Here is a 27,500-nt window from a genome sequence, read left to right as displayed (position 1 = left end):
TCTCCTGGACTGAGAGATTCATCAATCTCTTTCTAACCCCAACCCCTGAGACATGGTGAGACCAGTCAAGCTACAGGGAGTGATACACCTTCTGACCAATCAGAATAGAGGATTCAACAAGCCTGAACCTGACTGGACAGAAACTGTGAGATATTTTGGTCTATCATCATGGGAAGCTGAGGCTATGGCATGAATGACAGCTTTATATGAATGTGATCGTACTAATATGACTTTGTTTCTATAGCAACAGCCAATACACAGGGACTTGTATAGCAGGCACTTAACACGACTTAAGCCTAGTAATGAACGAGTTTAAAAACACCATCCATGTGGTGAAGCTTTTAGGAGGTATTTATTTAACAGCTTGGTTAAAAGTGCTCTCGGTTTTGGTCTCTATTTACCCACCCAATCTTCTCAGAGAGAGAGAGAGTGTGTAGACAGAAAGAGAGAGAGAGAGAGAGAGAGAGAGAGAGAGAGAGAGAGAGAGAGAGAGAGAGAGAGAGAGAGAGAGGGTGAGCAAGAAAAAGAGAGTGAGAGAAAGCAAGAGAGAGTAAGAGAGAGAGAGAGAGAGAGAGAGAGAGAGGTGTAGAGAGTGAGCGTGCAAGAAAGAGAGAGAGAAAATGCAAGAAAAAGAGAATGAGAGAGCAAGAGAGAGAGAGAAAGAGCCACAAAGAGAGAGAGATAGAGAGAGAGAGAGAGAGAGAGAGAGAGAGAGAGAGAGAGCATGAAAAAAAGAGAGAGAGAGGGAGTAGAGAGAGTGAGAGGTGTAGAGAGAGGGGGGGGAGCGAGAGCAAGAAAAAGAGAATAAAAGAGAGCAAGAGAGAGAGCAAGAACCAGAAAGAGAGAGAGAGAGAGAGAGAGAGAGAGAGAGAGAGAGAGAGAGAGAGAGAGAATAAAAGAGAGCAAGAGAGAGAGAGCAAAAGAGAGAGAGAGAGAAAATGAGAGAGAGAGAGCAAGAAAAAGGGAGAGAGGGAGAGAGAGAGAGAGAGAGAGAGAGAGAGAGAGAGAGAGAGAGAGACAGAGAGAGAAAGAGAGAGAAAGAGAGAGAAAGAGAGAGAAAGAGAGAGTGGGATTGAATAGTAGAGCTAATAGTAGAGAGATATAGAGTTGTGTATAGAGTGATCTTGCAATAAAAAGAAATTAATATAATTATATATCATATATATATATAAATATCCATAAATATATAGAAATAGAGATATAATATATAATATATATATCATTAAAAAAATATAAATATATTTATTATATTAGTATATAATTATCTTTTTATATATTATTTTTTTTTTTTATCTAGATCAATAAAAATATAATAAAATATATCATATATAGATAGCAATAACCATAAATATATATATATATATAGATATATATATATATATATATATATATATATCAATAAAAATATATATAAATATCAATAAAAATATAATAAAAAATATCATATAGTATATATATATATATATATATATATATATATATATATAGAGAGAGAGAGAGAGAGAGATGAAGGAATTAGAGTAGGTTAGAACATGAACTAACTTACAGAAAGTTCAACAACATTAAACGCAACTGCAAAACATTAAAATGCACGAGTCACTGACTAATACATTCTACACTGTAATCCCTGGCAAGCTGCTGAGGTACAAGTGGAGTAACATAATAATAATAACATAATAAAACCATGTAACACTGAAATGTTACTTTATTATATTAATCCTTACAGAGATAAAAGGAAATAAACTTCACTGGTGCAGTAATACATGTGTAAGTGCATGTGTGTTACCTCTGTTTGTAGAATAGCAGCTCGCTGTTCTTTGGCAGTTAGAGACTCTTTAAGGACGTCAATGTGCTGCTTGCTGTCTGAGAACTGGTTGTTTAGTGTCTCCAGTTTGGTCTGCAGGCCCAGAAGTTCAGTGTCCTTCCTGGACAGGTCCTGCTTCACCTGGTCAATCTGCACAACACAGATAGCTAGTGAGCTCAAGTTCCATGTATATCTAGTTGCCCTAATTCTCTCCCTCACACACTGTACAGTCGGTGTAACTCCGAACACAAGCAGACAAACCGTGTGGATTTATTTCTCCCCTGTCAATCACGACGATATCATTCGACCTTCGTGAACATCTCCATGTATGTGAGAAAAGGCAGAAGATGCTTTCAGAGTGTTTTACACTGTTCTTTGAGCACGAGCAACGATTTTTCGAGAAGAAACTCGTTAGTCTTCACCCTAGAATTATCAGTAGTTCAGACATAGAGGGGAAAAAAGGATTTCCCTTTTAATAAAACTAAAAAACAATTTATTTCTATTCATTGCCGTGTTCTTATTCATAAGTCGCACTTAATCCAACTTATTGATTGAATAATCGACCTGTCGATTAATCGACCCCTTGTAACGTCTCCACGGTGGATAATCGGTACGGGTATTTTATTAAAAAGTGTAAAGACTTAACATGTTGTTTAGAATAAGTTGGCATGCTGGTTTAAAGGCAAGTTGATGGCAGTCTGGTATCTAGTGGGGCTGTAAATCTCAGGCTTCCACATGGAACCGCTTCTAATATTAAAACAAAGATTTCATAAACTGTAGAATAAACAAAGTGTATTATTAAGAACCGAGAATGACATAGACAAAGATTTTATAAGTATCGGACATGGGCGTAAATCCCGGGGTGTGGGGGGGTGGTCATGCCCCCCATCCGAGGATTCCCCCCCCCCCCCCAATTATTTTTAAAAAAAATCGCACACTATTATGAAAAATATATGTATGTATACTTAAATAATTGTGTAAGTAGAAAAAACCCTGCAAAAATTGCATTTAGAAACAGTCCCCCCTCCCCTTCCTCACAGTGGTTTGACCCACTGTCTGCTTTCCCAGTACATCTCACCTACTCTGCACACACGAGTCAGGTGTGTGGCTGCGGCTCAGTCAATGTTAAACTCCATTAAGTAGGGGATTTTATTCACTTTAAATAAAGCGATTCTCTTTAATGTAATTGATGCAGACTCATTCATAAATTAGTTGCGGCAAAAATGCTGATTACCGATGTAATTTTCGATGAATCTGCTATATTAGCGATTAAAATATTACTTATCTAGTTAACGTTAGCTCGTTTACTTGTTTGTTCCATAGTGCACTGTAACTAACACCCCAAAGCCGTTTCCCATGCATGTTTTATTTCGGACGACTTGGCATAATGTTAACTTAACATTAACGGCCACAATTAGCATATTGTTTAGCTGTGCATTTACGAAATTAGCACTGTGCTATGTCCGAACTGACCCCACTGTATTTTTTTGTATAATCAGTTTCTATTCTGTTCTTAAGTGTCTTAATTAATTTTAAATAAAATTTATTCCTTGTTTTTATCGTTGTGATTATTTTTTATGATAGTTTTACTTTCTTTATGCAAAGCACTTTGAATTACCATTGTGTATGAAATGTGCTACAGTATAAATAAACTTGCCCTTGCAGTGACTAGATAAAATGACAGAAAAATGGAAAATTTGAACCTGAGAAAAATTGTCAAAATAACCATAATGACGCAGTCTCCATGCTACAATTATAATGATAAAAGCAAAGTTTTTCACTGTGGGGACATTTTGACTACATTTTGACAATTTGACTATTGTGTGTGTCCCCCTACAAAAATTGCTCATGAGAAATTTTATATTTATTGTCCACCCCTACTGTTAAATGAAATTTTACGCCCATGGTATCGGAGTCACAGTCAAGTTAACTCTCTGGCCTGTTTACACGTTTTTTACGTGCTCGTTCTCCTTCCTTTTTTTTTTGTATGATAATCGAATTATGATTGTTGCCTTTAATGTGAAGCACTGATCGTGACACCCCGTATAGTGTCCGTGGTGGACGATCCAAATAAAGTTAAAAACATCATATGTGCTTATTGAAATGAACAGATTGGAGCACGATGCGTTTTAAATTGAGATATTATTACTAGAGAAAGGTATTTAGATTATCTCGCGGACGTAGAACACGTTTAGCCCCACGGTTCAGTGCTTAAAATGTCAAACTGATATCAAATACCTGCTGATCATCACATACAAAGGTCTGTGGGGAAAGAGTACATCAGATACAGAGATACTATGCAAATAAGTGGTTAATGTGTGTGTATACAGTATAACACATACATATGTAGAGACGTGTGCGCACACACACACACGTCTTAACTGAATTTAACATGCATGGTAGAGCAGCAGGTTAGCAGAGGCACTAACTGCAGTCACCCTGGGGAGGAAAAGTAGACAAATTGTAGCAGCACACAAGAAGAAGGAAGGCAGAAAGAAGAAAAAGAGGAAAAACGCTGACGGATAACAGAGAAGCAAAAGGGAACTAGTGTTGATCTGGTGGGATATTAGTGTTCTGAGCCCTGTTATGGGAACCAGGGTGGAAAACAGGACAGAAAAATAAAATAAAAAATACAGTGCCAAGGAGTCTACCGAGGCTTCCGAGCTTTCAGCACAGCAGCGGGCGAAGCCCTGCTTTCCTGATCACAGGGAGAACGAGAGAAAACCTATGACTCACTCGTTTAGCCCACGTCACCGCCTCTCCTCTGCCCAGATCCGGCTATTGTGTCCAGAGATAACCACTGATAAAGGTGCAGGGAATTTTTAATCCGTTTCCATCCACCAAACTTATTATACCCACTGCTCTCACTGCTCACTCTGTGTCTATCTGTTATCATTTGTTCTCCTCTGCTTCACCTCTGACTTCGTTTCAAGTAGCAGTGATAAATTTGGCTTAAAGAAACGGTCATTCTTTAAATATTAAATATTTTTACCTACTTAAACTGGTTTAAACTCATGAATCATATAGTCTAAATGTTTAACAATCCAAACGGTGGATGTTTTTCCTCTGCACATTCTAACACAAGAAAAGAGAACCAAAAGGACTTGGGTTCGCTATTTTAACAGACGAGTGGAACGGTCATGGAGAAGGTGGTAAAAGCGTAAAGAATAAAAAAAAATAGACCTCTGTTCTCCTATAATAAATCCTCCTATAAAAATGTTTTATTAATTTTGCTGCTTATAGATACATTTCCTTTTATGGAACATTCACAAATCAAGCTAAAAGCTTTAAAATGTGTCAATCAAAATCTTTTTAAAAGCTTCCAGTGCTTTGTGCAGTTGGGGTGGGGGGTGGCGGCCCTATAACTAATGCAAAGGGAGGTGATGGTGCATTTCTATGAGGACTAAGGAGTGTGCTGTTCTCTCTGTGGTGAGGAAAGCAGGGCAGTGTGTGTTCTAAGCTGCCTCTCTGTGTGTCTTACTGCAGAGAGCTCCAGCTGCAGATCAGCTGTTCGGTTTCTCAGCTCCTCGGCCTGGGCCTCGCTCTGAATCAGCTCCTCCTTCAGCTGCTCTACCTGTCAGGACAACCAGCGACACAGCATTTCTAAAGTGACGCAGCGTTCACTCTGCGTGTGACCAGTTAACATGCAGGTCACCGGTTCAAGGTCTTAACGTGAGCAGCGTGTGCCGACCGATCAGCATTCGGACCATGCAGGAAAAAGGAGGCGCTGTTTAGTCTGAGTGCACTAAAAATAAAGGAATCGCTTGTTAAAAAGCTCAATTCAATTAATTTGAAAGCACCAAGAAATTGATAGCATACGGATATTAAACAGCAGTGAATCAGCTCAAAATCAGCACACGGTAAGTAAATGTTCGATCCGGGACTCTCAAAAAGATCGGCGGCCTATTCTAAAACATGCCAGCGAGATCTCTTTAGCCATTTATTTGACATCTATCCCACAAAGATGGAACAATATGACTGCATCTTGAGTATCAAAGGACATCGATATTAATTTTTATTTATTCTTTTTATATTTTTAATATAAGATATACAGCTAAAAGCATGGCTTATACAAAACCACAGCTTTTACACACCAAATCATTTAAACTGCAACTCTATTATATATAAACACAATAAAAATGAATCCAAACAAGAAAAAGTGTCTTTATGTGTAAAAATGTCAAATTCTAAAGAAGCTCTTTTCCCTTTTTTTTCGATTTGTTCCAGAACCAAATCAAATTTATTTATTCTGTTTCTCTCTGTTATTCGATCCCTTTTTTTCGACGGTCCATTTCCGATGCTGGGTATCAGGTAAGTGTGCTATATTCACTAATCATTAATATTTCCTCTTACTTTAAGCACACAAAGCCCAAATCAGTAAAAGTGAAATAGCCTGAGTTACATAAACAGCACTTTTCTGAGATTTCTTAGAAATCCAGGCATTATCTGCTCTCAGGCATTATCTGCTCGGAAATTGAGAACCAATTCGAGGCAAATGACCAAACAATACTGTATAACTACTAGGGCTGAGCGATAAAACGATAACGATATGTATCGCGATAGACACATGATCGATATGAATAAAAAATGTGTTTGATAAAACTTTCGATATCTTTTATTCTTCGTCGGAAGAAAACAGAGGCTGCGAAGCAAGTTTGGTTGCATTAACAAAGGCACTCACTCTCTAATAACCTAGCAACGTAGGGAGTGACATGCTAACAGCCAATCATGTAACGGTATCATGTTTGGTTGTGCCATATTGTTGTCTCGTGCTGGTCTGCTGGATTCCTTTTCAGTAACCGGCGACTGATGAGCAGAAAATGAGCCGCAGCGAGCGAGGAAATGGTAAATAAAAGAGGAAAAGTCAGCTCGCCAGTACGGCAGGTTTTTGGATATTATAAGTCTGACCGTAGTCACCAGACTACAGACTAAACTTGCACAAAATTCTCAGGTTTCTCTATATTTATATTTAACACTTTGCCCTATTTTATTGCATTTCTTACATTTTCTTTCATTTTGCATCTTAAATGTTAAGAGATAAGTGTTAAATGTTCATTGTGACTTTAGACTTATGTTTACATTTTAATTATATGACCAATCGGAAGGTTGTGAGTTCAATTCCTACGTCCACCAAGCTGTCACTGCTGGGCCCCTGAGCAAGGCTATTAAACCTCAATTGCTCACTTGTATAAAAATGAGATAAAATGCAAGTCGTTCTGGATAAGGGCGTCTGCTAAATGATGTAAATGTAAATGTAATGTAATATGAGTTTTCCTGGTTGTTGACATTTCTGTCTTAATGACTGAGGGGATTATGATCAGAGGAAGGTTCAGTTTAAAATAAAAATGTTTGAATGTAATATATTTTTCTCCTGGTTCTTATTTTAAATGGGTCATAAAATATCAATAATTATCGATATCGACCGATATGAAACACTGATATCGTGATACAGTTTTCGGCCATATCGCCCAGCCCTAATAACTACTATAATGTGTCTCCACAGATGGCAAGTTATTAACACTGTAAAATAGTAATAATATAAAAAAGTCCCATGGCTGTAGATCACACGCCTCCCTTCTGAGAGCCGGAGTGTTAGTTCAAACCGTTAGCAGTGAAAGACAGCAATCATAAAATAAAGTCTGAGTGATGTGAGAAAAAGAGTGCGAAGTGTTGACAGTCCTGAAATATTGCGATTGTGTGTTAAGGACTGGTTTGTCCTTTGAAGCATAGGCATTGGGGCTTTACCTTATTCTTCATGAATTTGGAGTGGCTGCGATAAACCTCCATCTGCTTCATCTCCTCCTCTCTCTCCTCTGTGCTTAGAGCTCCGTTGGATTTCAGCATCTGCACCTCCTCCTCCACATCCCTTAGACTGCGCTCTAGAGAACTGATCTTAGAATCCTGCAGAGGGGAGAGAGAGAGAGAGAGACAGAGAGAGAGAGAGAGAGAGAGAGAGAGAGAGAGAGAGAGAGAGAGAGAGAGAGAGAGACTTAAACAGTGTTTAGGTTGCAAATAATCCAGCTGTGCTAGCGTAGCATACCTAATGACTCGGCTTAGCTAGTAAACGTTCTACGAGATGATGATGTTATTAGCATGAAGCGGATCTGTTTGAACAGTGTGTACAGATGAGATTTTTTTCTGAACAGACTAAAGCGCTGCTGCATCGCTCTCTTTTCCCAATAGGTCACTGAATATCATTGTGGGTAATATAGAAAAGTGTTAATCAGAACTGAACTAGATCAGGCTCGATAAAAGACATTTAAAAACATACATTTCTTTATAATAATTAAAATGCAAGTATATAAGGGTGGATTTTTCCTATTGGAGTCAAAATCTGTCTGACCAAATTTAACTTGCATTCAGGAAAAAATTAAGGATGATGACACACAGAATCACACACAAACAAAGACAGACAGACGCACACAGACAGACAGACGCACGCACACGTAGAGAGACAGATGTACACATACAGACAGACAGACGCACACATACAGACAGACGCACACATACAGACGCACACAGACAGACAGACAGACAGACGCACACAGACAGACAGACGCACACGTAGAGAGACAGACGCACACATACAGACAGACAGACGCACAAAGACAGACAGACGCACACGTAGAGAGACAGACGCACACATACAGACAGACGCACACAGACAGACAGACAGACAGACAGACGCACACAGACAGACAGACGCACACAGACAGACAGACGCACACAGACAGACAAACAGACAGACAGACGCACGCGTAGAGAGACAGATGCACACATACAGACAGACAGACGCACACAAACAGACAGACAGACAGACGCACACAGACAGACGCACACAGACAGACAGACAGACAGACGCACACAGACAGACAGACAGACAGACGCACACAGACGCACACAGACAGACAGACAGACAGAGACAGACGCACACATACAGACAGACAGACGCACACATACAGACAGACAGACGCACACAGACAGACAGTCAGACAGACGCACACAGACAGACAGTCAGACAGACACACACAGACAGACAGACAGACGCACACAGACAGACAGACAGATGCACACAGACAGACAGACAGATGCACACAGACAGACAGACAGACAGACGCACACAGACAGACAGACAGACAGACGCACACAGACAGACAGACAGACAGACGCACACAGACAGACGCACACAGACAGACAGACAGACAGACGCACACAGACAGACAGACAGACGCACACAGACAGACAGACGCACACAGACAGACAGACAGACGCACACAGACAGTCAGACAGATGCACACAGACAGACAGACAGACAGACGCACACAGACAGACAGACAGACAGACAGACGCACACAGACAGACAGACAGATGCACACAGACAGACAGACAGACAGACAGATGCACACAGACAGACAGACAGACAGACAGACGCACACAGACAGACAGACAGACGCACACAGACAGACAGACAGACACACACAGACAGTCAGACAGACGCACACAGACAGTCAGACAGACAGACGCACACAGACAGACAGACAGACAGATGCACACAGACAGACAGACAGACAGATGCACACAGACAGACAGACAGACAGATGCACACAGACAGACAGACAGACGCACACAGACAGACAGACAGACAGACGCACACAGACAGACAGACAGACAGACGCACACAGACAGACAGACAGACGCACACAGACAGTCAGACAGACGCACACAGACAGACACAGTCAGACAGACGCACACAGACAGACAGACAGACGCACACAGACAGACAGACGCACACAGACAGACAGACAGACGCACACAGACAGACAGACAGATGCACACAGACAGTCAGACAGATGCACACAGACAGACAGACGCACACACTTGCCTTCATCTCGATGACAGTCTGTAGGGCTTTGGTCTTGGCAGAATCAGGTGCTCCGTCGTAGCGTCGATGGAGATCCTGAGGAAAAATCAGACAGGATGAAGAAACATGCATCAAAAAAAGGAAGAGTCTCGTGAACACAATGCTTTCCTCCACTGACATTAGCTTCATCTTTACACATCATCCTAACACTCATGCTAACAATAAAACGAGTGCTGTGTTTGAGAAACACTTTTTTACCTCTCTGCTTTTTAAACAATCCGTTAAAGCGTATTTTATCATCGAGACCACATACACGGTTTCACACAAACACATACAGCTAATGCTAATCCAAACACACAGCAACCAGGAGAAAATGGGCATTCATTCATTCGCTTTTACACTTTAACACTTTTACAATTCTCATACCAGATTTATTTTTTAAAACAGCTACTCTTTTTCTGCATTTTCCTGATAGTGTGAAAAGCTGTATTTTGTTTAGCATTAATACACCACGAACAATTCAGAGTTTAATTCATATATACATATATAAATAAATTCTTCAGGACTAAAAGATTTTTTTAACAAAATAATACATTTTTATTTATTTTAGTTTTGTTAAGTGTTTAAAAAAAACAATCTTATTATACCTTTGCATGACTAAAGGTTTATTCTTATTCATTCTGTGGTACGTGGTCAGGACTTAAATGTTACATGAGCCTGTAGTTCTGTTTTTCACCACGGGGTGTCAGTGTTCTCAAACATCTGTAGTGTAGAATAAAAGTTTGCTCTCTGTAGAAGAGTGAAGAAAAGATGTGTTCAGACATGAGGAGCTGCTGGTTTAGGTTAATGGAAGCAGTTTCCCAGTGGTTTCAGGAGCTGCTGCAAAATCAGCATTAAGATGACACAGGATAAAAAACTCCAGCCAATTATGTAGAGCTTTCCAAAAAATAAAGCGGGAAGACAGATACAAGAATGTAGAAGGGATGACCACATGAATTGTGCTGTAGACTGGCCATTAGGGTACAACACAGGATACTGTAGATGAAGTTATTTGATTCGGTAGCAATATTTTATAACCTGAAATAATAATAATAATAATAATAATAATAATAATAATAATAATAATAATAATAATAATAAAAAAAAACTATCAAACACACAATAGTTTTAAGGCTCAGCAGGAATTTGCACCAGTGAATCTGACAAACCTGTCCGGAACTGAATTAACAAATTTTGTGCACATGGCAACATGTCAACTCTTTTCATCACTGTCCTCCTCCATCTCTCCAGTCTCTATAGAAACTAATGTTCAATGCCTTCAGTCTGTCTAACACTGTTCAAAGACTGGCATAAAACAGTCAAACTGAACAAAGTGAGAGAATTGTAACAATAACGGTCATGCTGTGTTTATGCTAATGTGATGCTAATGTTTGTTTAGTGTCTCACCTCCCTGAGTGCGCTCGTCTCCTTGTCCCTCTGCTCCAGCAGGCTTTCCAGATGGTGGATGTGCATCTCGGCCTCGGCGAGGCGCCGAGTGCGCTCGTGCTCCTCCTCGCTGACTTTAGCTGACAGACCTTTGCTTTGCAGCATCTCCAGCAGTTTCTTGATGGACTCGTCCCGAGCGTTGAGCGTCTGTTTCTGCGTGTCGATGCGCAGCTCCATCTCCTCCAGAGTTTTCCTCAGGAGAAACAGCTCTTTGGCTTGCCTTTCATGTTCACTGTGCAGCCGGTGGAAGTTCTCCTCAGTGAGCTCGGCGGAGAACGGTTCGCCCAGCCGCGTCCCGCTGCAGTCCTGCTGGAAGAGCTGGTTGAGGTCGCGCTGGATGCGCAGCTCGTCCTGGAGAGCCTGGATGGTCATTTGGAGATGCTGAGAGACACACACAGAGAAAATGTTCATTATAAAAGTTTCACTCACAGACACTACACACAACAGAACTAACACGGGGCATTACACAACTCACAACTAGTCCACACTTGTGTGGTTGAGGCCGACTTTCCCTTGAGACAAAACAATCCACATCAGGATTTGTCCTACATTTTACATATGCTTTAATGTGTCACAGCTCTACCCGGTGTCATCTCAGGACTTACAGCATGTGTTAGAATATTCCAAAAAATAACTGACACTGTATGTAAAAGTATATTAAGTTGTTTTTTGTGTCTCTAACAAACAGAACCTCCCAGTTTTGTGTTGATGATAACGAGTGTACAGTGCGCTAAGCATTCAAAATAACAGGCTGTAAGATTAAAAAAATAAAAATACATAAATAAAGACCTTAGTCATGAGGCTTCAAACCATGTGACACAGAGGCTTCTCTACAGTACATAGTGGCTTCTGTCCCTGCCATGCCATGGGCCATTTCATTGCTAGGCAACAGCAGATAAGATAAAGAGAAAGGTTTTCTCATGCACACACACATGCACGCACACGCACGCACACACACACACACGCACACAATAAAGTGCCTGGAGAAACAAAATGACTTTTTATTGCTGGAAAGGCACAAAGTCAGTGATATAAAGTAATAAATAATAATTCTGTACTTGTTTGCTTCTTGAGTTAATGTTCAAACACTGAACATTTTAGGTCAAAATTTAATTAGAAATAAGAGAAATACGGTTCGTTTTGTTTATTATTTAATTCTAAGTAATAAAGTTGAAGTGTACATGCACTCATAACACAGAGAGAAAGACTCTTATAACACCACAAACTATCTGGTCCACTTTGGAACTTAGTGAGATAATCATCGTCGTCGAGCGTTAGACCTGAGCCGTAAACTTTGACTCGTGTCACAGAGCAGAGCCGCAAATGGAGGGGAACTGAAAGTGACATGCGAAAGCACCAGCTGGCATCACCATGGTGACATCAGGTCTTCCACAACATAATGGCTACCAAACAGGAGATAAGCTCCATCCGGCACTCAGGTCGTCTCCCTCCGTCTGTTCTTTTCTTTCGTTCAGCCTAAATCACCTGACCCCGAAGCGTCTTTCACTTTACATGAAATATACAAGAGAAAGGAATGAACCCAATGAAATTAAACCCACAGTGTAAATGAAAACAAGTGTTGACCAGTGGGAAGATTAAGAAGAAACAGAAGGCTTGCCATCAGGAAGGATAAACAGACTGAGAGAAGCAAAAACAGAAGACAGTGTGTCACAGGATGATTTATGCTCATTGATGCATAGAATCGGAGACGTTGAGTCACGACGCAAAGCATTTCTGTCCTATTTCTGATCATAACGGCAGCTCCAAGGACCTTAGACAGAAGAAATACACCGACAACAACCGGTGGGGGGAGAAAAGGAGAGAGGAGGATCAACAGAATAAGCCTAGAAAATTACAGACAGACAGACAGACAGACAGAGAGAGAGAGGTATAGCTATACTGACTGTAACTATTAACTCCAGTTCTCTGTGCTTCTTTAGTGGCACCATGGAGAATGGAATCTGCATTATTCATGCGTCTCACCCTGCTACTCTTATCTGTGTGTGTGTGTGTGTGTGTGTGTGTGTGTGTGTGTGTGTGTGTGTGTGTGTGTGTGTGTGTGTGTGTGTGTGTGTCACAGAGACAGTAACCGAGAAGAAAAAAAAAGATAAAGGATCAACAAAATAAGCCTAAAAAATTAGAGTGAAAGAGAGAGAGAGAGAGAGAGAGAGAGAGAGAGAGAGAGAGAGAGAGAGAGAGAGAGAGAGAGAGAGAGAGATTTGCCAGTCAGACTTCTATACATTGCCTCTCTGACATAGCATCAGGAGTGAATCCCTCATCTCTGATACTGTGTCTGAAAGTATGTGTGTGTGTGTGTGTGTTTGTGTGTGTTTGTGTGTGTGTGTGGTGTCAGTGTGGTGTCAGAGACAGTAACTGAGAAGAAGAAAAAAAAGAGAGGATCAACAAAATAAGCCTAAAAAATTAGAGAGTGAAGGAGAGAGAGAGAGAGAGAGAGAGAGAGAGAGAGAGAGAGAGAGAGAGAGAGAGAGAGAGAGAGAAAGATTTGCCAGTCAGACTTCTATACATTTCCTCTCTGTCACAGCATCAGGTGTGAATCCCTCATCTCTGATATTGTGTCTGAAAGTGTGTGTGTGTGTGTTTGTGTGTGTGTGTGTGTGTGTGTGCGCGCGTGTGTGTGTGCGAGAGAGAGAGACAGAGAGAGAGAGGCTTTGTGAGAAGAGCAGAACAAGGCTGGGCACGGCTTACTTACTTCTCTGTAGGTTATGAAACATGTTATGAGTCACGATGTTCAACATTTGAATCACATGAACCTGGACGCTCATTTCAAAGACATTCAAGCGTATCGTGTACAAATTCATATGTAAACGCACTCACAACCTTCTCGCACTGTTATAAACTGCCCAGTATGGCAATAAATAACACACTACAATACTCAACATCTTTTAAATGCTTATGTTTGATGAGTAAGACGGTACTGAGCACGCTCACCTGCGTACCTCATGTGCATGCAAAACAATTACCAGTCCACTAGGGGACAGGTCAGAGCTGCACCAAAACATCATCTTGGTGCACATCCTGTTCTTTTCACATGACACAGCAAACACGGTGGTGTGTGAGGACACTTTGATGCTATGGATCTTGAGAAAGTGATAGAAACTGGTGATTAAATGTACTTAATCTGTTACTCAGTGAAAACATGTTAAAAACAAAATATAACCCCCGACCTTAACAGTCTCCATACTATATATTTAATGATGCACATTAAAGGTTATTTGGTTCTATGGGGTCCTAGAGGTCACACCATCCATACTTTAAAGGTTTTGATCAAAAGCATAACTAAACAAAAACTTTCTCTAATTTTACTCAAACTAAATAAACTACAAAAATAAGGTATTTTCAGGCTTTTTACACAAACGTCTCAGCAATTCTGTCTTCCCACACACATGCTGTCTCTACTCCATCATACAACAGACATGCCTAGACACTAACATAAATGATCATGGTATGTCTTTAAGTATACACACCCTCCTCTGTCCTCTCCACATATAATTAGTCTAGTCCTAAAATTTTAACGGATTGCTTCTTATTTCTTCTGTTGTGCCTCCTTGGGTTTTTTTCCCCTCTCAACTTTTAGATTTTCTCTCTGATGTAAGCAAAAGATGCAGGCACGGAAAATAAGGGCAGGAGGAATAAAGTATAATAGTATTTAACCAAAAAGTATTTAACCAAAAATGCATCCATGTTTACTGAAGTGATTATGACATGATGAACAAAACATATTAAGGGAAACACAATTGGCACTGCTTTAGTCTACAAAAAATAATATGACTCCAAGAAGGTTAATTGTACATTTTGCTTCTTATTTTATTAATGTGCCTATTGTTGTTTTATCTGATTATCTAATACCTTAAGTATCTAATGATCCTATGGCTAATTAAATATGTTTAGGAAATTTCCGGGTCAAGGATGAAGGATTGAGGAACAAAGAAGGCATCGTTTACAGCATTGGGAACACCCACATCACAGAAAATAACATTGTCTCTGTGAGACACGACAATCACAGTGCCTTAGAGACGAGTAATGCCATTCCCCGAGACAACCTGAAGAAGCATGACTGCTCAAGAGGAAGAAAGTAGGACAGTGAATGAGAGAAAGTGGGAGAGGAAGGAGGAGGTTGTGAGTCAGAAGAAAAGAGTAAGACAGCAAAGAAGTTCAGATGGATATAAAGATTTTTTTTTAAAGGACAGAGTCTACATACAAACGGTCCTTAACCTGACTCACCATTTGTTTGTGTGTCTGTGTGTGCGCGTGTGTGTGCGTGTGTGTGAGTGAGTGAGTGAGACAGAGAGAGAGAGACAGAGAGAGAGAGACAGAGACAGAGAGAGAGACAAAGAGAGAGAACGAGAACAGCTTCAGTGTCAGAGTTGCAGGGTGATGGTTTTGGGAGTTAGGGAGTGCAGCATCGTCATCGTGATGAGGCAGAAGAGATGTGGCAGGTTAAGAAGTGGTAATACTGAGAGGTGTGTGTGAGTGTGTGTGTATTAAAGAGAGATAGAGAGAGAGAGAGAGAGAGAGAGAGAGAGAGAGAGAGAGAGAGAGAGAGAGAGAGAGAGAGAGAGAAAGAGAGAGAGAATATCCTTAAGTAATGCTCAAAATAGAAGCTGCATGAATTGATAGTGGCATGGCATGAGTTTGGGCTTGTTTGGTGTGTGTGTGTGTGTGTGTGTGTGTGTGAGAGAGAGAGAGAGAAAGAGAGAGAGAGAGAGAGAGAGAGAGAGTGTATGTGTGTGTGACAGAGTGAGTGTACAATCTCGGGTGTAAATTGCACCTGTAGAAGACATCAGTCCAAAAGAGGAAGAGACTGTGGGTGATATGAGCAGGTTATGAGACTGAGGTGAGGATCACCATAAAGAAAGTGTTATTAAAATAAAATGACATGTAGGTTATTTAAAATCTGTCCTTCTGCCAGTATTTTCTGTTTATTTTAGACAGGTTATGCAGCAAGAAGCAAGAATGGGTGGACATTAGAATTCTACAGTTTTTTGTTTTTGTTTTTTTTTTTAAGGGAAAAAAATTATAAAATCAATTTCAAGGTCTGAGTACCCGAGGTGGGGCGGGGCTCCGCGTGACATGGGCGGGGCTTCGTATGCCAGGGGGCGGGGCTCCGCACTCCGTGAATATTTTCGTATACAAGCTCCAGCGTGTTTTCTCTCGTTATAAAGTCTACATACTGGTGTAATTTAGGGAGCACTGACTTGAGATTTGCATGATTGAAATCTCCGGCGATGATGAACAGTCCGTTGGGGTAAAGATTGTGCAGATCGTTAATAGCCCCATAGAGTTAACCCATGACATAGAGCCTCTTTAGCATTAGCACTGTTATTAGATTAGTGATCATGTAAACAGTGGTGAATTCACCTGCTAAATTAAATGGTGTCATCTAACAGTCACAAAGTCCACTAGTGATGAGCAGTAACTAGAAACCAGCACAGACTCCATTGTGTGTTGATGTAAACACACACACAACCATCGTGCTGAATGGAGGCGTCCGGAACTGTGACACGTGTCTGTGTCAACAAACACCACTGTCTCTGGTGTCCATGTACTAGTAATAATCGGGCTAAAAAAAACACTAATAAAAAGGTCAAACACGTAAATAGCAGCATATTGAATCCGGAGTGGCCGCTGCCATAGATATCTACACATAGATATATACGTGTAGATATCTATGGGCCGCTGCGTGCTGATGCAGCGCCGCCATCTTGGGTTAGAAAACGTGTCTATTTATTTCCTTTAATAAGACATACTTTTCCCCACAATCATACAGGGAACCACATGCAGTCAGCTGCTGTTTATAAAAGATATAATCCTATAGAATAGGGACAAATAAAAGGGATTTAAATATAAAATACAACAAAATAATATAAAGTAGAACAGATTAATAAATCTTTTCTAAAGTAAAATAAGATAAAGTGTTTGTTGTGAAAGTGTCGGAGTGAAAGTGGTGGCTGAGCTGATCTTTCCTCTCCTGATAGCTGACTGTAGTAATGTCAATATGACAAAGACAAAAAAAGCAGCATAAAGAGGAAAGAAACATAACTTCACTTCATTTGATAGATTCACATTGTTGTTGTTAGAAATCAGATCATCCTGAGATTTACACAGATATATAGACTGTGATTAAAGCATGAAGATACCAGTGTGAATATATTTTAGCACAAACATTAAAGCGAGGTCTCTTGGGGCTGAGACGCTCATATATTAAAATACTAGTCAGGACATTTTGTGTAGAATAAAATGATTGTCATGTTGTGTTGTGGTTTAGAAGGTAAACATGGTTTCATATATTAGTGGTGTAGTGTATAACACTGAAGGATGCTGTAGGCTTGTGTAGGCTCCTGTGAGCGTGTCATAGATGTTCCGGAACAGAATGAGAGTTTGTCTCCATTTACATTTAAATTGTTGCCATTCGAATTCAATCACAGTGAGAGAACGTCATCCAGCGAGCGATTACTTAGTGAGAGACCTTTAATATTCACAATTTACACAGAATACTTTCTTTTCACACAACACACACCAAACTTTTCACACAACACACTTCATTTTCACACAACACACACCAAACTTTTTACACACCGCACATTATTTTTAGAAATATTACTTTTCACACGAGGAACATCACACCATCAAGTTTGGAAAATGGTAAGTTTCCTGATTATGACTTTGTTGATTAGTAAATTTGATCATCAGGATCCCTTTTATTGGAGTTTTCCTACTGTCTATTTTAATATTAAGTTTGTATAGTTTAATATTCACTTACATTTATATTAATTTCATATTAAATTGTAAAACAAGTAGCTTATAGTCTTAGGGAGCACTAAAGCCTTAGACATGATGATTTAACACAGAAGTGGAAGGTACAGTGTAATAAGTAATATATTCAGGTCTGTTTCTGAAGACAAATGTCATTAATTTAATCAGTAAGCCTCAGTATAAACCTGTTCATTTCTCTTTGTTTTTCTGAAACAATCTTTTTTTTCTAAAAGCCAACTCTGTTTCTTCTTTTAGTCCCAGCCTGAAGAAACAGTGCTCCATGTCGCATATACACCTGTCTTTGAAGATGTCCCTGTCAACATCTGTCCCGTGTACTCCCCCGAGAACACGGCCATGTACAACCCCATGTACTACCCTGTATACAACCCCGAGTTCAACCCTGAGTACACGGCCATGTACTACCCCGTGTACAACCCGGAGTTCAACCCAGTGTACTACCCCAAGATCAGCCCCGTGTACTTCCAAATCCTGCCACCCGAATTCTGCCCCCAACCCCCAACAGTGGAGACTGTTGGAGAAGAATGCTTCCTCCCATCTCCCCAGCATCCTCAGAACCACCAGCAAATTCTGCCCAAAAGGACGGGCACACTGGTAAGAAATAAAAAAGCACTACAGTAAAAATGCTTAAGTTTCTTATAATGGTGTTTTTGCACATATTAACTCCAGATATTTAACACAAACTATTTCTAGGAGATTCACAATTTAACACCAACTTGTATTTCCTACAGATTACAAATCAGGACCCCAATGACGGTGGGCAAGACGTTATGATCAATGAGCTTCTGGGAGGAGCAGCCATGTTTCGACCAGAGAACGTGTTTCCACCCGAGAACGTGTCTGTACCCCAACACGTGTCTCCCCCTAAAACTGAGTCTCCACCTGAAACCGCATCTTCCCCTGAAACTGAATCTCCTCCTGAAACGGCGTCTCCCCCTGAAATGGCGTCTCCCCCTGAGAACATGTCTCATCCAGAACCTGTGCAGACAGATACTGCAAACACAACGGTACAGTATTAAATCCGTCTGCAGATCGCAAACCTGAGAGGACGTGGCTTAGTGTCCATATATGGACATGGGGACGTGTCGCTAATGTGATCTGATTATCATGAAGCTAGTCATTTTGATCATCAGGATCCAATAAAATGGTCTAAAATCCATGATTTAACACAGAAGTGGAAGGTACAGTGTAATAAGTAATACATTCAGGTCTGTTTCTGAAGACAAATGTCATTAATTTAATCAGTAAGCCTCAGTATAAACCTGTTCATTTCTCTTTGTTTTTCTGAAACAATCTTTTTTTTCTAAAAGCCAACTCTGTTTCTTCTTTTAGTCCCAGCCTGAAGAAACAGTGCTCCATGTGCCTGTCGCATATACACCTGTCTTTGAAGATGTCCCTGTCAACATCCGTCCCGTGTACTCCCCCGAGTACAACCCTGTGTACAACCCTGTGTACTATCAAATCCTGCCACCCGAATTCTGCCCCCAACCCCCAACAGTGGAGACTGTTGGAGAACAATGCTTCCTCCCATCTCCCCAGCATCCTCAGAACCACCAGCAAATTCTGCCCAAAAGGACGGGCACACTGGTAAGAAACTGATCAGAAGGTCATGGGTTTGAACCCCAGGTCCACCAAGCTGCCACTACTGGGCCCCTGAGCAAGGCCCTTAACCCTCAGTTGCTCAGTTGTAAGTCACTCTGGATAAGGGTGTCTGCTAAATGCCGTAAATGTAAATGTAAATGTAAATAAAAAAGCACTACAGTAAAAATGCTTAAGGTTCTTATAATGGTGTTTTCACGTATTAACTCCAGACATTTCACACCTAAACTATTTCTAGGAGATTCACAATTTAACTTGTATTTCCTACAGATTACAAATCAGGACCCCAATGGCGGTGGGCGAGACGTTATGATCAACGGGCCTCTGGGAGGAGCAGCCAGGTATCGACCAGAGAACGTGTTTCCACACAAACACAAACCCACCTACGACACACCAAACACAAAGGTACGGTATTAAAGTCTGTCTGTTGATCACAGACCTGAGAGGATGTGCCTTTGTGTCTATATATGGACATGTGATCTGATTATCATGAAGCTAGAGGCACACTTTACTCACATTTACATGATGCTTTGTGATTTTCTGTTTATTTTTGTTTTATTTCTCACATTATGAGCTTCTTGTTTGACTTATTTAACACACTGGATGTTATCTGATCTTTGCCCTCCTTTCTGCAGGGAGTTGAACTGTTCATTAGAGGTTTGGACTCCATTGATGAGCAGCGCCTCTATAAGGAGTTCCGCCCTTTTGGGAATATCATCAGAATTAAGGTTAACTACAGTACTAATCCCTCCGGTTTCTTCCTTTCCGAATACACTGTGTTCACTTCCTCTTACTCTCTCTTTTAGGAGACACGTGTTTTTTTCCATACACTATATTTTGTGTAGCTGCTCCTCTCTGAAATGACTTTTATCAGTACAGATAGATAAGAAGTTCAATCACACTTCCCTGATACTAAGACAGCGTAGATGTTCTGTTTATATATATTTTAGTGTGTAATGCTCATTGTTTGCTCTCTGTATCTCCCGGTACAGCTTATAAAGGCAAAAGGGTACGGATACATCAAATATTTCTCTGAAGCTGAAGCCAGAACGGCTATCAGGGAGATGAACGGGAAGATTGTGGGAGCGGACCGGCTGAACGTTACTCTGAACAAAACAAAAACAGAACGAGCAGAGGAGAAGATGAGACGTGACTGGAACAGAAGCAAGTGGCAGAATCATAACAAAGGCTCGAAGTTGTTCTGGAAATGGACATAAAGAACAATAATAAGAATAAATAAAGGTACATCTTCTAAATGTCACACAAATGGTCCGAGTTTTCAATCACAGTAAATAAATGTTGGTGTAAATGCCTCACACAGCAGCAGCAGCAGTAAAAGTGCTGTAAAATAATCAGCTCTAAAATACAATTTAGTAATTAATACCTGAACATCATTAAAACCTCAGTTATGAAGTATCTGTAGTAACTGAAGTAACTGATGATTAGTATTTACCATAACTGAGTAAACATATATAGACATAAATACAGATCATGTTTGTAACAGTAAACGGATCAGAGACTCACACAGAACACACGTGAGAGTCGGAACACACGTGAGATTCTATTTCTTGGTGTGCGGTAAGTTTTATAGGTTTAAAAAAAAAGAACATGTCTGCTGCATCAATCAGCTGTCACCAGTCTGACTCCTATCTGTCCTGAAAACTAAAAACTCGTCTGCAAATTCAGAATCACATGGACGTTAACTCAAAGCAGAAAGTCTCAGACTTTATTGAACATCACAAGCTCATTGCTGACTGGTTACAGTCAGTCTGGAAGTAACTGGGTTTATTTTCCTCTGGGCTAACCTGAGGTCAACACACAAATCTTATGAAATGTTCTTATTTCACATGCTTTGTTAATTAAGACAACCGTTATAATTACAGAATCCTTAATCGTTAATCACCACCACACATTGAGGAGTCACCTTCAACAAGACGACATTTCAAACAGGTTAATAAATTAGAGATGGCACAATTCTGATTTCTGATACTCAAGAGTCAAGATTCAGAACCTTTGATAACGTAATATGGGCTGAAACCTGCAAAAAATGATGGATCCAATAATGTACAAAACATGAAATAGAATGGATTTAGAAATCTATAAATTAACTTTTGCTGTTAAAATATAAATAAAAAAACATTTTAAATATCGGCTACGTGCCGTTATCGGCTGACCCGAGCGGCTTATTGGTCTTGGTTTTTTTCTTTTGGTTGTAATTTTCTCCATAAGTTCAGACCCAAAGCATCATACATCTGTGCATCCATCGTTTTTTTTTTCTTTCTAAATAGAAGAGGAGTGACTTGCATAATGCAGCTGCCACACTGAGAATCATGAGCCATCCTGTTAAAGCGCTCAAAAAACCTTTTGATATCTTTTGAAATGATCTCTGATATCAGCATCTTAACAAAAAAAAGGAGAGAAATTTGGGAGGATTATCAGTGCATCCTGAAAATGTCCTGCTGGACCCAGAGTTCCAGCTCTCGAGCCAATCGAAGCTTTTAATATTATAGTGAGATATGATATAAGAACATGCACTCCTTTTGCTCCTTCTCCTGCTGTGAAGGGAAAAAAACATTCTGTACAAGTGTGGGCTTGCACGACCTCGACACTCTCTTTTCAAAATCTATTTCACTCGCTCTCTGCACTTTCGCTACTTTTTGCTCGGTTATGTCATCACTCCATCTCTCTTCGGTGCATCTCTCTCTTTCCCTCTTCCCTGTGCGTCTGTCCCAGCTCCACCCCTCCTCAGGCTCTCCCTCCATTTCCTCTTTTCTGTCTCTCTTCAGGGCTCCAGAGGATGACATTTAACTAAAGAACAGATGGAGGCCCCCTGCCTTCCTCAAACCCTCCTGACACACTGCTGGACGCTGATTCTTCCTCATTACTGCCGGATGATGCTGTGATCTCGTGACGGAATCGGACATGGGAAATGTTGACAGGTTTTGGAAATGAGAAAAACGAGAGGTCGGTATTCCCACGTCTGATACGGACGTAAGGAAGACATTCCCAAACATAGAAAATAACATGTTACCACATACACAAATATTTTGTAACTGAAGAAGCAGCTTTAGGAAAACGAGATCAGGCCAATATTTACAACTCATCCACAAAGACTGAAACATCGCTGCACATCAACACTACAATACAAAGTGAACGCCTCGTCCAGGATGACTCCGCCCACATTCGCAGACCGCAATGGCTTACTCTGAGGTTTGATGGGAGATGAAAAACAATTTAAATAATTTCTCCAGTTGAACACCTATGAGATTTTTCAGGAGTGACAAACAATTCGTTAGTGGTTTTGCCAAAATAATTAATGTTCGTGTTATAAAAACATTATTAAAATCATGTGTCTTGAATTAAATTATTTTAATTATTTATAAGTAGTAAATAAAGTAGCAGCTCTCTTTCTCCCCCTGTTCTCCTTTATTCTCTGAATTTCTCTTTTTTTTATGGACAGACAGGATTGTGCCAGGCCAGCACCCACACATGAAATGTGTTTAAGGAATGCCAAACCACAAGGCTCCTAAGCAGGAGGCAAAGGAGAGTGAAGGAATTCACCGGAAATTTCAACCAGAGACACTCAAGACCCGTAGCTATAACGGGAACCTAAATAAACCTTGTCAAGGGCAGAAGAGTGGGTGGTTAAGGGAGTCTTGTTGTAACCAAACAGAGATACTTTAAACTCAAAGCTTTTATAATCTTCAGCACTCTCCTACACAAGTATGTTACACGTGTCAGTAGAGTAGGAGACGCTTCCGCTGTGCGCCGTTGCACGTCACACTCTGAACGTGTTAACACTTTAACATGAAACGACATACACAGTCGTGCTTAAACAAACAAACGGACGTTTATGGATTTTGTTTTGTTTAGACCTTTTTTAACCACAGGACCTGTAAGGCAGACAAAAGCATCAACGAATCCTTTCTTCATGGGAAGTCGGTTACACAGACCTTGATCGATATCAAGAATAAATCATTAGCAGATTATTAATTATATTTGTGTGAACAGCTGTATGAAGATACGCTGTAAGGTCAACAACAGCAGCACAATGATAAGATGAGTGCAAGGTTTCAAAAGCCTTTATACTGGCAATGTATTCTGCTTAAGGTCCTGTATAGTTACGTGCAAACAGATGATTTCTGGGTCTATAAGGAAAACTTTCCAACTATATAATACAGACTTCATAAATGAATCATCATGACTGAAGCATCAACAATCGAAACTGTTGCACAAAAACTAATGAAGTATCTAGCAGTGCTGGACTATTTGCAGGTCCAAGCACTGGTAAATAATGCTACTAACAGCCAAGCCTTACAAATATACACAGAACAATAAAGAGACTTTAGATGAACAAACTCATCAAGATTATTAAGATTTCAGAGAGGATCATCAGATTAAGAGAGGAGGAGGAGGAGGAGGAGGAAGGAGGAAGGAGGATGTGGATGTTATTTGGCAAACGTTGTTAAAGAAGTTAGACCAACGTACAGCATTGACCTCCTACATCCAACATAAATTATTTGATCCTTTTTGTTTGTTACAGAGCTCCTGAAGGAAAAAAATTAAATGTCTTAAAGGTGGGGTCTCCGTTGTTTGAGAAATGCTTCAGAAATCTGAGTCGGGAAGTTGGCCACATATTCACAGGTTTTTCCTTCTCGATAGGTGAGTAACGTTGGTTTTGCTTTGTTACACAGAACTAATATATGCCTTTGTCCTTTACATGATTATGCTTGTGTGGCATTTTTGCTTGTTTGTTTATCTGCAATCGTATTGTTCTTCCCTTCAGCTATGATAAAAACACATTTCTTTCCATTAGTTACCTGGGTTACGTATGTATGTGTGGGCGGAGCTATCGATACAGGGGTGGGACCCATTTGGGTTAGGGTCATGTTTGTTTTGGTGATTTCAAAGGTCAACATTGGCTTTCAAACAACGGAGACCCCACCTTTAATTAATTGAGATTAATGTTTGTGATTTCCTAAAGCAAAAAAGCAAGTCTAACATTTTGAGACTCCCAACAAACTACTGCTGAACCTGCGGTACTGTGTAAAAGTGTGTGATTATGAAAATGTATCATTCTCCAAGAGATTTCAACAACATATTTATCAGAATATTGATATTGTCGTACTACCCAGCCCCAGTACAGTGTATACTATTCGGTTTAGGGTTCGAATAAATATTTTATTGAATATTATTTCTGTCAGAAATAGCAGTTGTCTTAGTGCTGTAAAAAGTCTGTTCATCCCCAGAATGCATGCAGAGCTGCACATTAAGCAAAACTGAAGCTTCTATTAATATCAACATGACACGAGAAGCGACTTTCATGATCATGTCTGCGTTTCAGTTGAGCTTCTGGTGTGTTTGCAACATCATCCTCTGAGAGCCGCAGTCACCTTTCACCTAAAGCAGCACACGCTGCAGTCGAGCTCTCGCCTTTCCATGCCACGATGAGCCGAGACAGCCACGTCATCAGAAACTAAATGGATTTTCACACACATCCATCAATCTTTTAGTAAAGCTGTGTGAAAATCATTGTGTAAGCCAAAACAAACAAAACAATTATGTTGGAAATTAGACTGGTTTCTGAAAATATAACCGTCTTCGGTTATATTTGGGTGTGTATGTTGACCACCTGTAAGACGCAATGCATGATAAAAACACATCTTATTTGCATTTAGTTACACCCACAAAACAGGTCAACAGCACCGAGATCTGAGAGCAGAAAATGATCGCTGAAGGTAAAGCCTGAAAAGCAGAAGTCAAAGATATTTTGACTCACTTCAATCCCGCGAACACTTTTTAATTATATTATTATTATTATTATTATTATTATTATTATAAGTGAGCATTAACTCTTATGACTGGTCACAGGAAACCTTTTCTTTTGTCAGACGTGAATCACTGGTTTTAATTTATGGGCTTGCGTTGGGTCACGTTCTTTTTTTATATTCTTTCACTAATAGAAATAAAATAAAAAAATTTAAATACAAACAGCTGCTTTTCGCTAAATATTCTCGATGGTACTCTCAATCTACTGAACTAGCATGATAATATTTTTGATATAGATTAGAGGGGAAAAAAATAATTATATATATAATAAGCGGTAGAAAATGAATGAATGAATGAATATATGGAAACTATATTCTAAATTGAAAATAAACCATTGTTTGTTATTATTATTATAATTATTAAGCAGAACAAATTTACGTTAGTTCTCACATGAACGTACAACCACACAAGATCTTAAATACCATACAAAATTATATTTGAATAAAAAAAGTGTAAACGCTCACATTCATTCATTCATTTTCACCGCTTATCCAAACTTCTCGGGTGACGGGGAGCCTGTGCCTCTCTCAGGCGTCATCGGGCATCGAGGCAGGATACACCCTGGACGGAGTGCCAACCCATCGCAGGGCACACACACACACACACACACTCTCATTCACTCACACACACATACACTACGGACAATTTTCCAGAGATGGCAATCAACCTACCATGCATGTCTTTGGACCGGGGGAGGAAACCGGAGTACCCCCCCGAGGCACAGGGAGAACATGCAAACTCCACACACACAAGGCGGAGGCGGGAATCAAACCCCCAACCCTGGAGGTGTGAGGCAAACGTGCTAACCACTAAGCCACCATGCCCCCCCCCAGCTATGCGTGTATGGGGTTTACCAGCATTTAGTGTTTATGTTACCATAACAATGAGAAGCACAAAAAAACAGGACTATCTGCAAAACATCACCACAAGTTATTACTGAAAAGACTTTTTTTTATATTAAGTAATGTGCATGTTCTACATTCCCTCCGAATATCTGGCGATCAAACACCGAGGCAATTTCACTGAGGTCAACTTTCCTGTAAATGTTACTCTGATGCCAAATCCACACTCTATCTAAGCACAAATATTTTCTGACTGATTAGAACCATGTAACATGACCTGTGTTTTCTCACACATCTGATTCTTTCACTAGGAGTGCATCATGACCCCCACACCCCCACATGGCTACTATTGTTCAATTTAACAGATTATTAAAATACAATTCAATCCGTTCACTCGAGCCACGATTAAGAGATTATTTGACACGGCGTGACTGTGTAGAGAAACCCAGCTCTAAGGAAGCTGGAATAAGTTCAAACAGGATTCCACAGACATTCCAGGGATTTTTTAGGGTGGGGCGGAAAAAAAATGTCCAAGCTGAGAGTGCATAAAGGCTTTCCAAGATAATCAATCAACATTAAATGCCAAAGCAAGCGCAGCTTCAAGCGCTTCTGGATTAAACTATAACATTTACACACAGGAGTCCATAGACTGGATGAGACAAGAGGAATCATTTTAGATAGATAGCTAGATAGCTAGATAGATAGAGACAGACAGACAGACAGACAGACAGATAGAGACAGACAGACAGTGTGATGGCCTTTGTGTTAAAGGCTTGAGAGAAGAACAAAAAAATGTAAACTGTAAAAGACAAAAATATATTTTACTTGGTACCCTCCCTTACACACACACACACACACACACACACACACACACACACACACACCATTTCACTTCCTTTCTCTACACATTACCACCCCCTACCTGGTCTTTTAATAAAAAAATAATTGTTTGTCACGAATAGGCTCCTCTACTAGTAGAGACTGTGAAAGTGGGCGGGACTCCTGCTGATGGAGAGGAAGCTTTGAGCCAATCCCAGGGGCTTAATCTTAATCGAGTTTGTCAGAGGGACCATCTGCATGACCAGCAGGGATTTGAGAAGTGGGAAAGGAAGTGGACAGACCTGTCCTGCTGTATTTAAGCTCTCGTCTTTACCAAGTGTTCAGAAAAACACCTCAGCAGCAACCGTGCCATAGAGATGGACCAGAAACAGGAAAGTCGTTTGATCAGAGGACTGTATGTTTGTGATTTCTTTTATCCAACACAACAATTTTTCTGTCTTATAAACAA

At 40.2% G+C, this 27,500-nt stretch overlaps 2 protein-coding genes across 11 annotated transcripts in view; one reads left to right on the top strand and one right to left on the bottom strand.

Annotated features, from left to right (window-relative positions):
• The window catches only part of erc1b (ELKS/RAB6-interacting/CAST family member 1b), a 198,666-nt gene that overhangs the window by 156,351 nt on the left and 14,815 nt on the right, over nucleotides 1-27,500 (bottom strand). For 6 of the 10 annotated variants that reach the window (XM_047803716.1, XM_047803718.1, XM_027151398.2 and 3 more), the window contains exons 3-7: nucleotides 11,112-11,531; nucleotides 9,687-9,761; nucleotides 7,550-7,705; nucleotides 5,286-5,378; nucleotides 1,787-1,954 (exon numbers count right to left, since the gene is read on the bottom strand). In XM_047803716.1, coding sequence (XP_047659672.1) covers nucleotides 1,787-1,954; nucleotides 5,286-5,378; nucleotides 7,550-7,705; nucleotides 9,687-9,761; nucleotides 11,112-11,531 — 912 coding nt within the window. The remainder of the gene's footprint in view (nucleotides 1-1,786; nucleotides 1,955-5,285; nucleotides 5,379-7,549; nucleotides 7,706-9,686; nucleotides 9,762-11,111; nucleotides 11,532-27,500) is intronic. The other 4 variants (XM_047803719.1, XM_027151402.2, XM_027151403.2 and 1 more) reach the window with 1 other exon arrangement.
• On the top strand, nucleotides 17,259-20,802 carry LOC113645675 (proline-rich extensin-like protein EPR1). Its single transcript, XM_047803721.1, has 7 exons — nucleotides 17,259-17,813; nucleotides 18,180-18,536; nucleotides 18,674-18,949; nucleotides 19,275-19,529; nucleotides 19,812-19,946; nucleotides 20,177-20,269; nucleotides 20,534-20,802. Exons 1-7 carry the CDS (start codon nucleotides 17,811-17,813, stop codon nucleotides 20,756-20,758), a joined length of 1,344 nt encoding a protein of 447 aa, XP_047659677.1. The 5' UTR covers nucleotides 17,259-17,810; the 3' UTR covers nucleotides 20,759-20,802.

The sequence above is a fragment of the Tachysurus fulvidraco genome, chromosome 19 (assembly GCF_022655615.1).
Source record: "Tachysurus fulvidraco isolate hzauxx_2018 chromosome 19, HZAU_PFXX_2.0, whole genome shotgun sequence".
NCBI lineage: Eukaryota > Metazoa > Chordata > Actinopteri > Siluriformes > Bagridae > Tachysurus > Tachysurus fulvidraco.
This window is presented reverse-complemented; position numbering and strand designations above follow the sequence as displayed.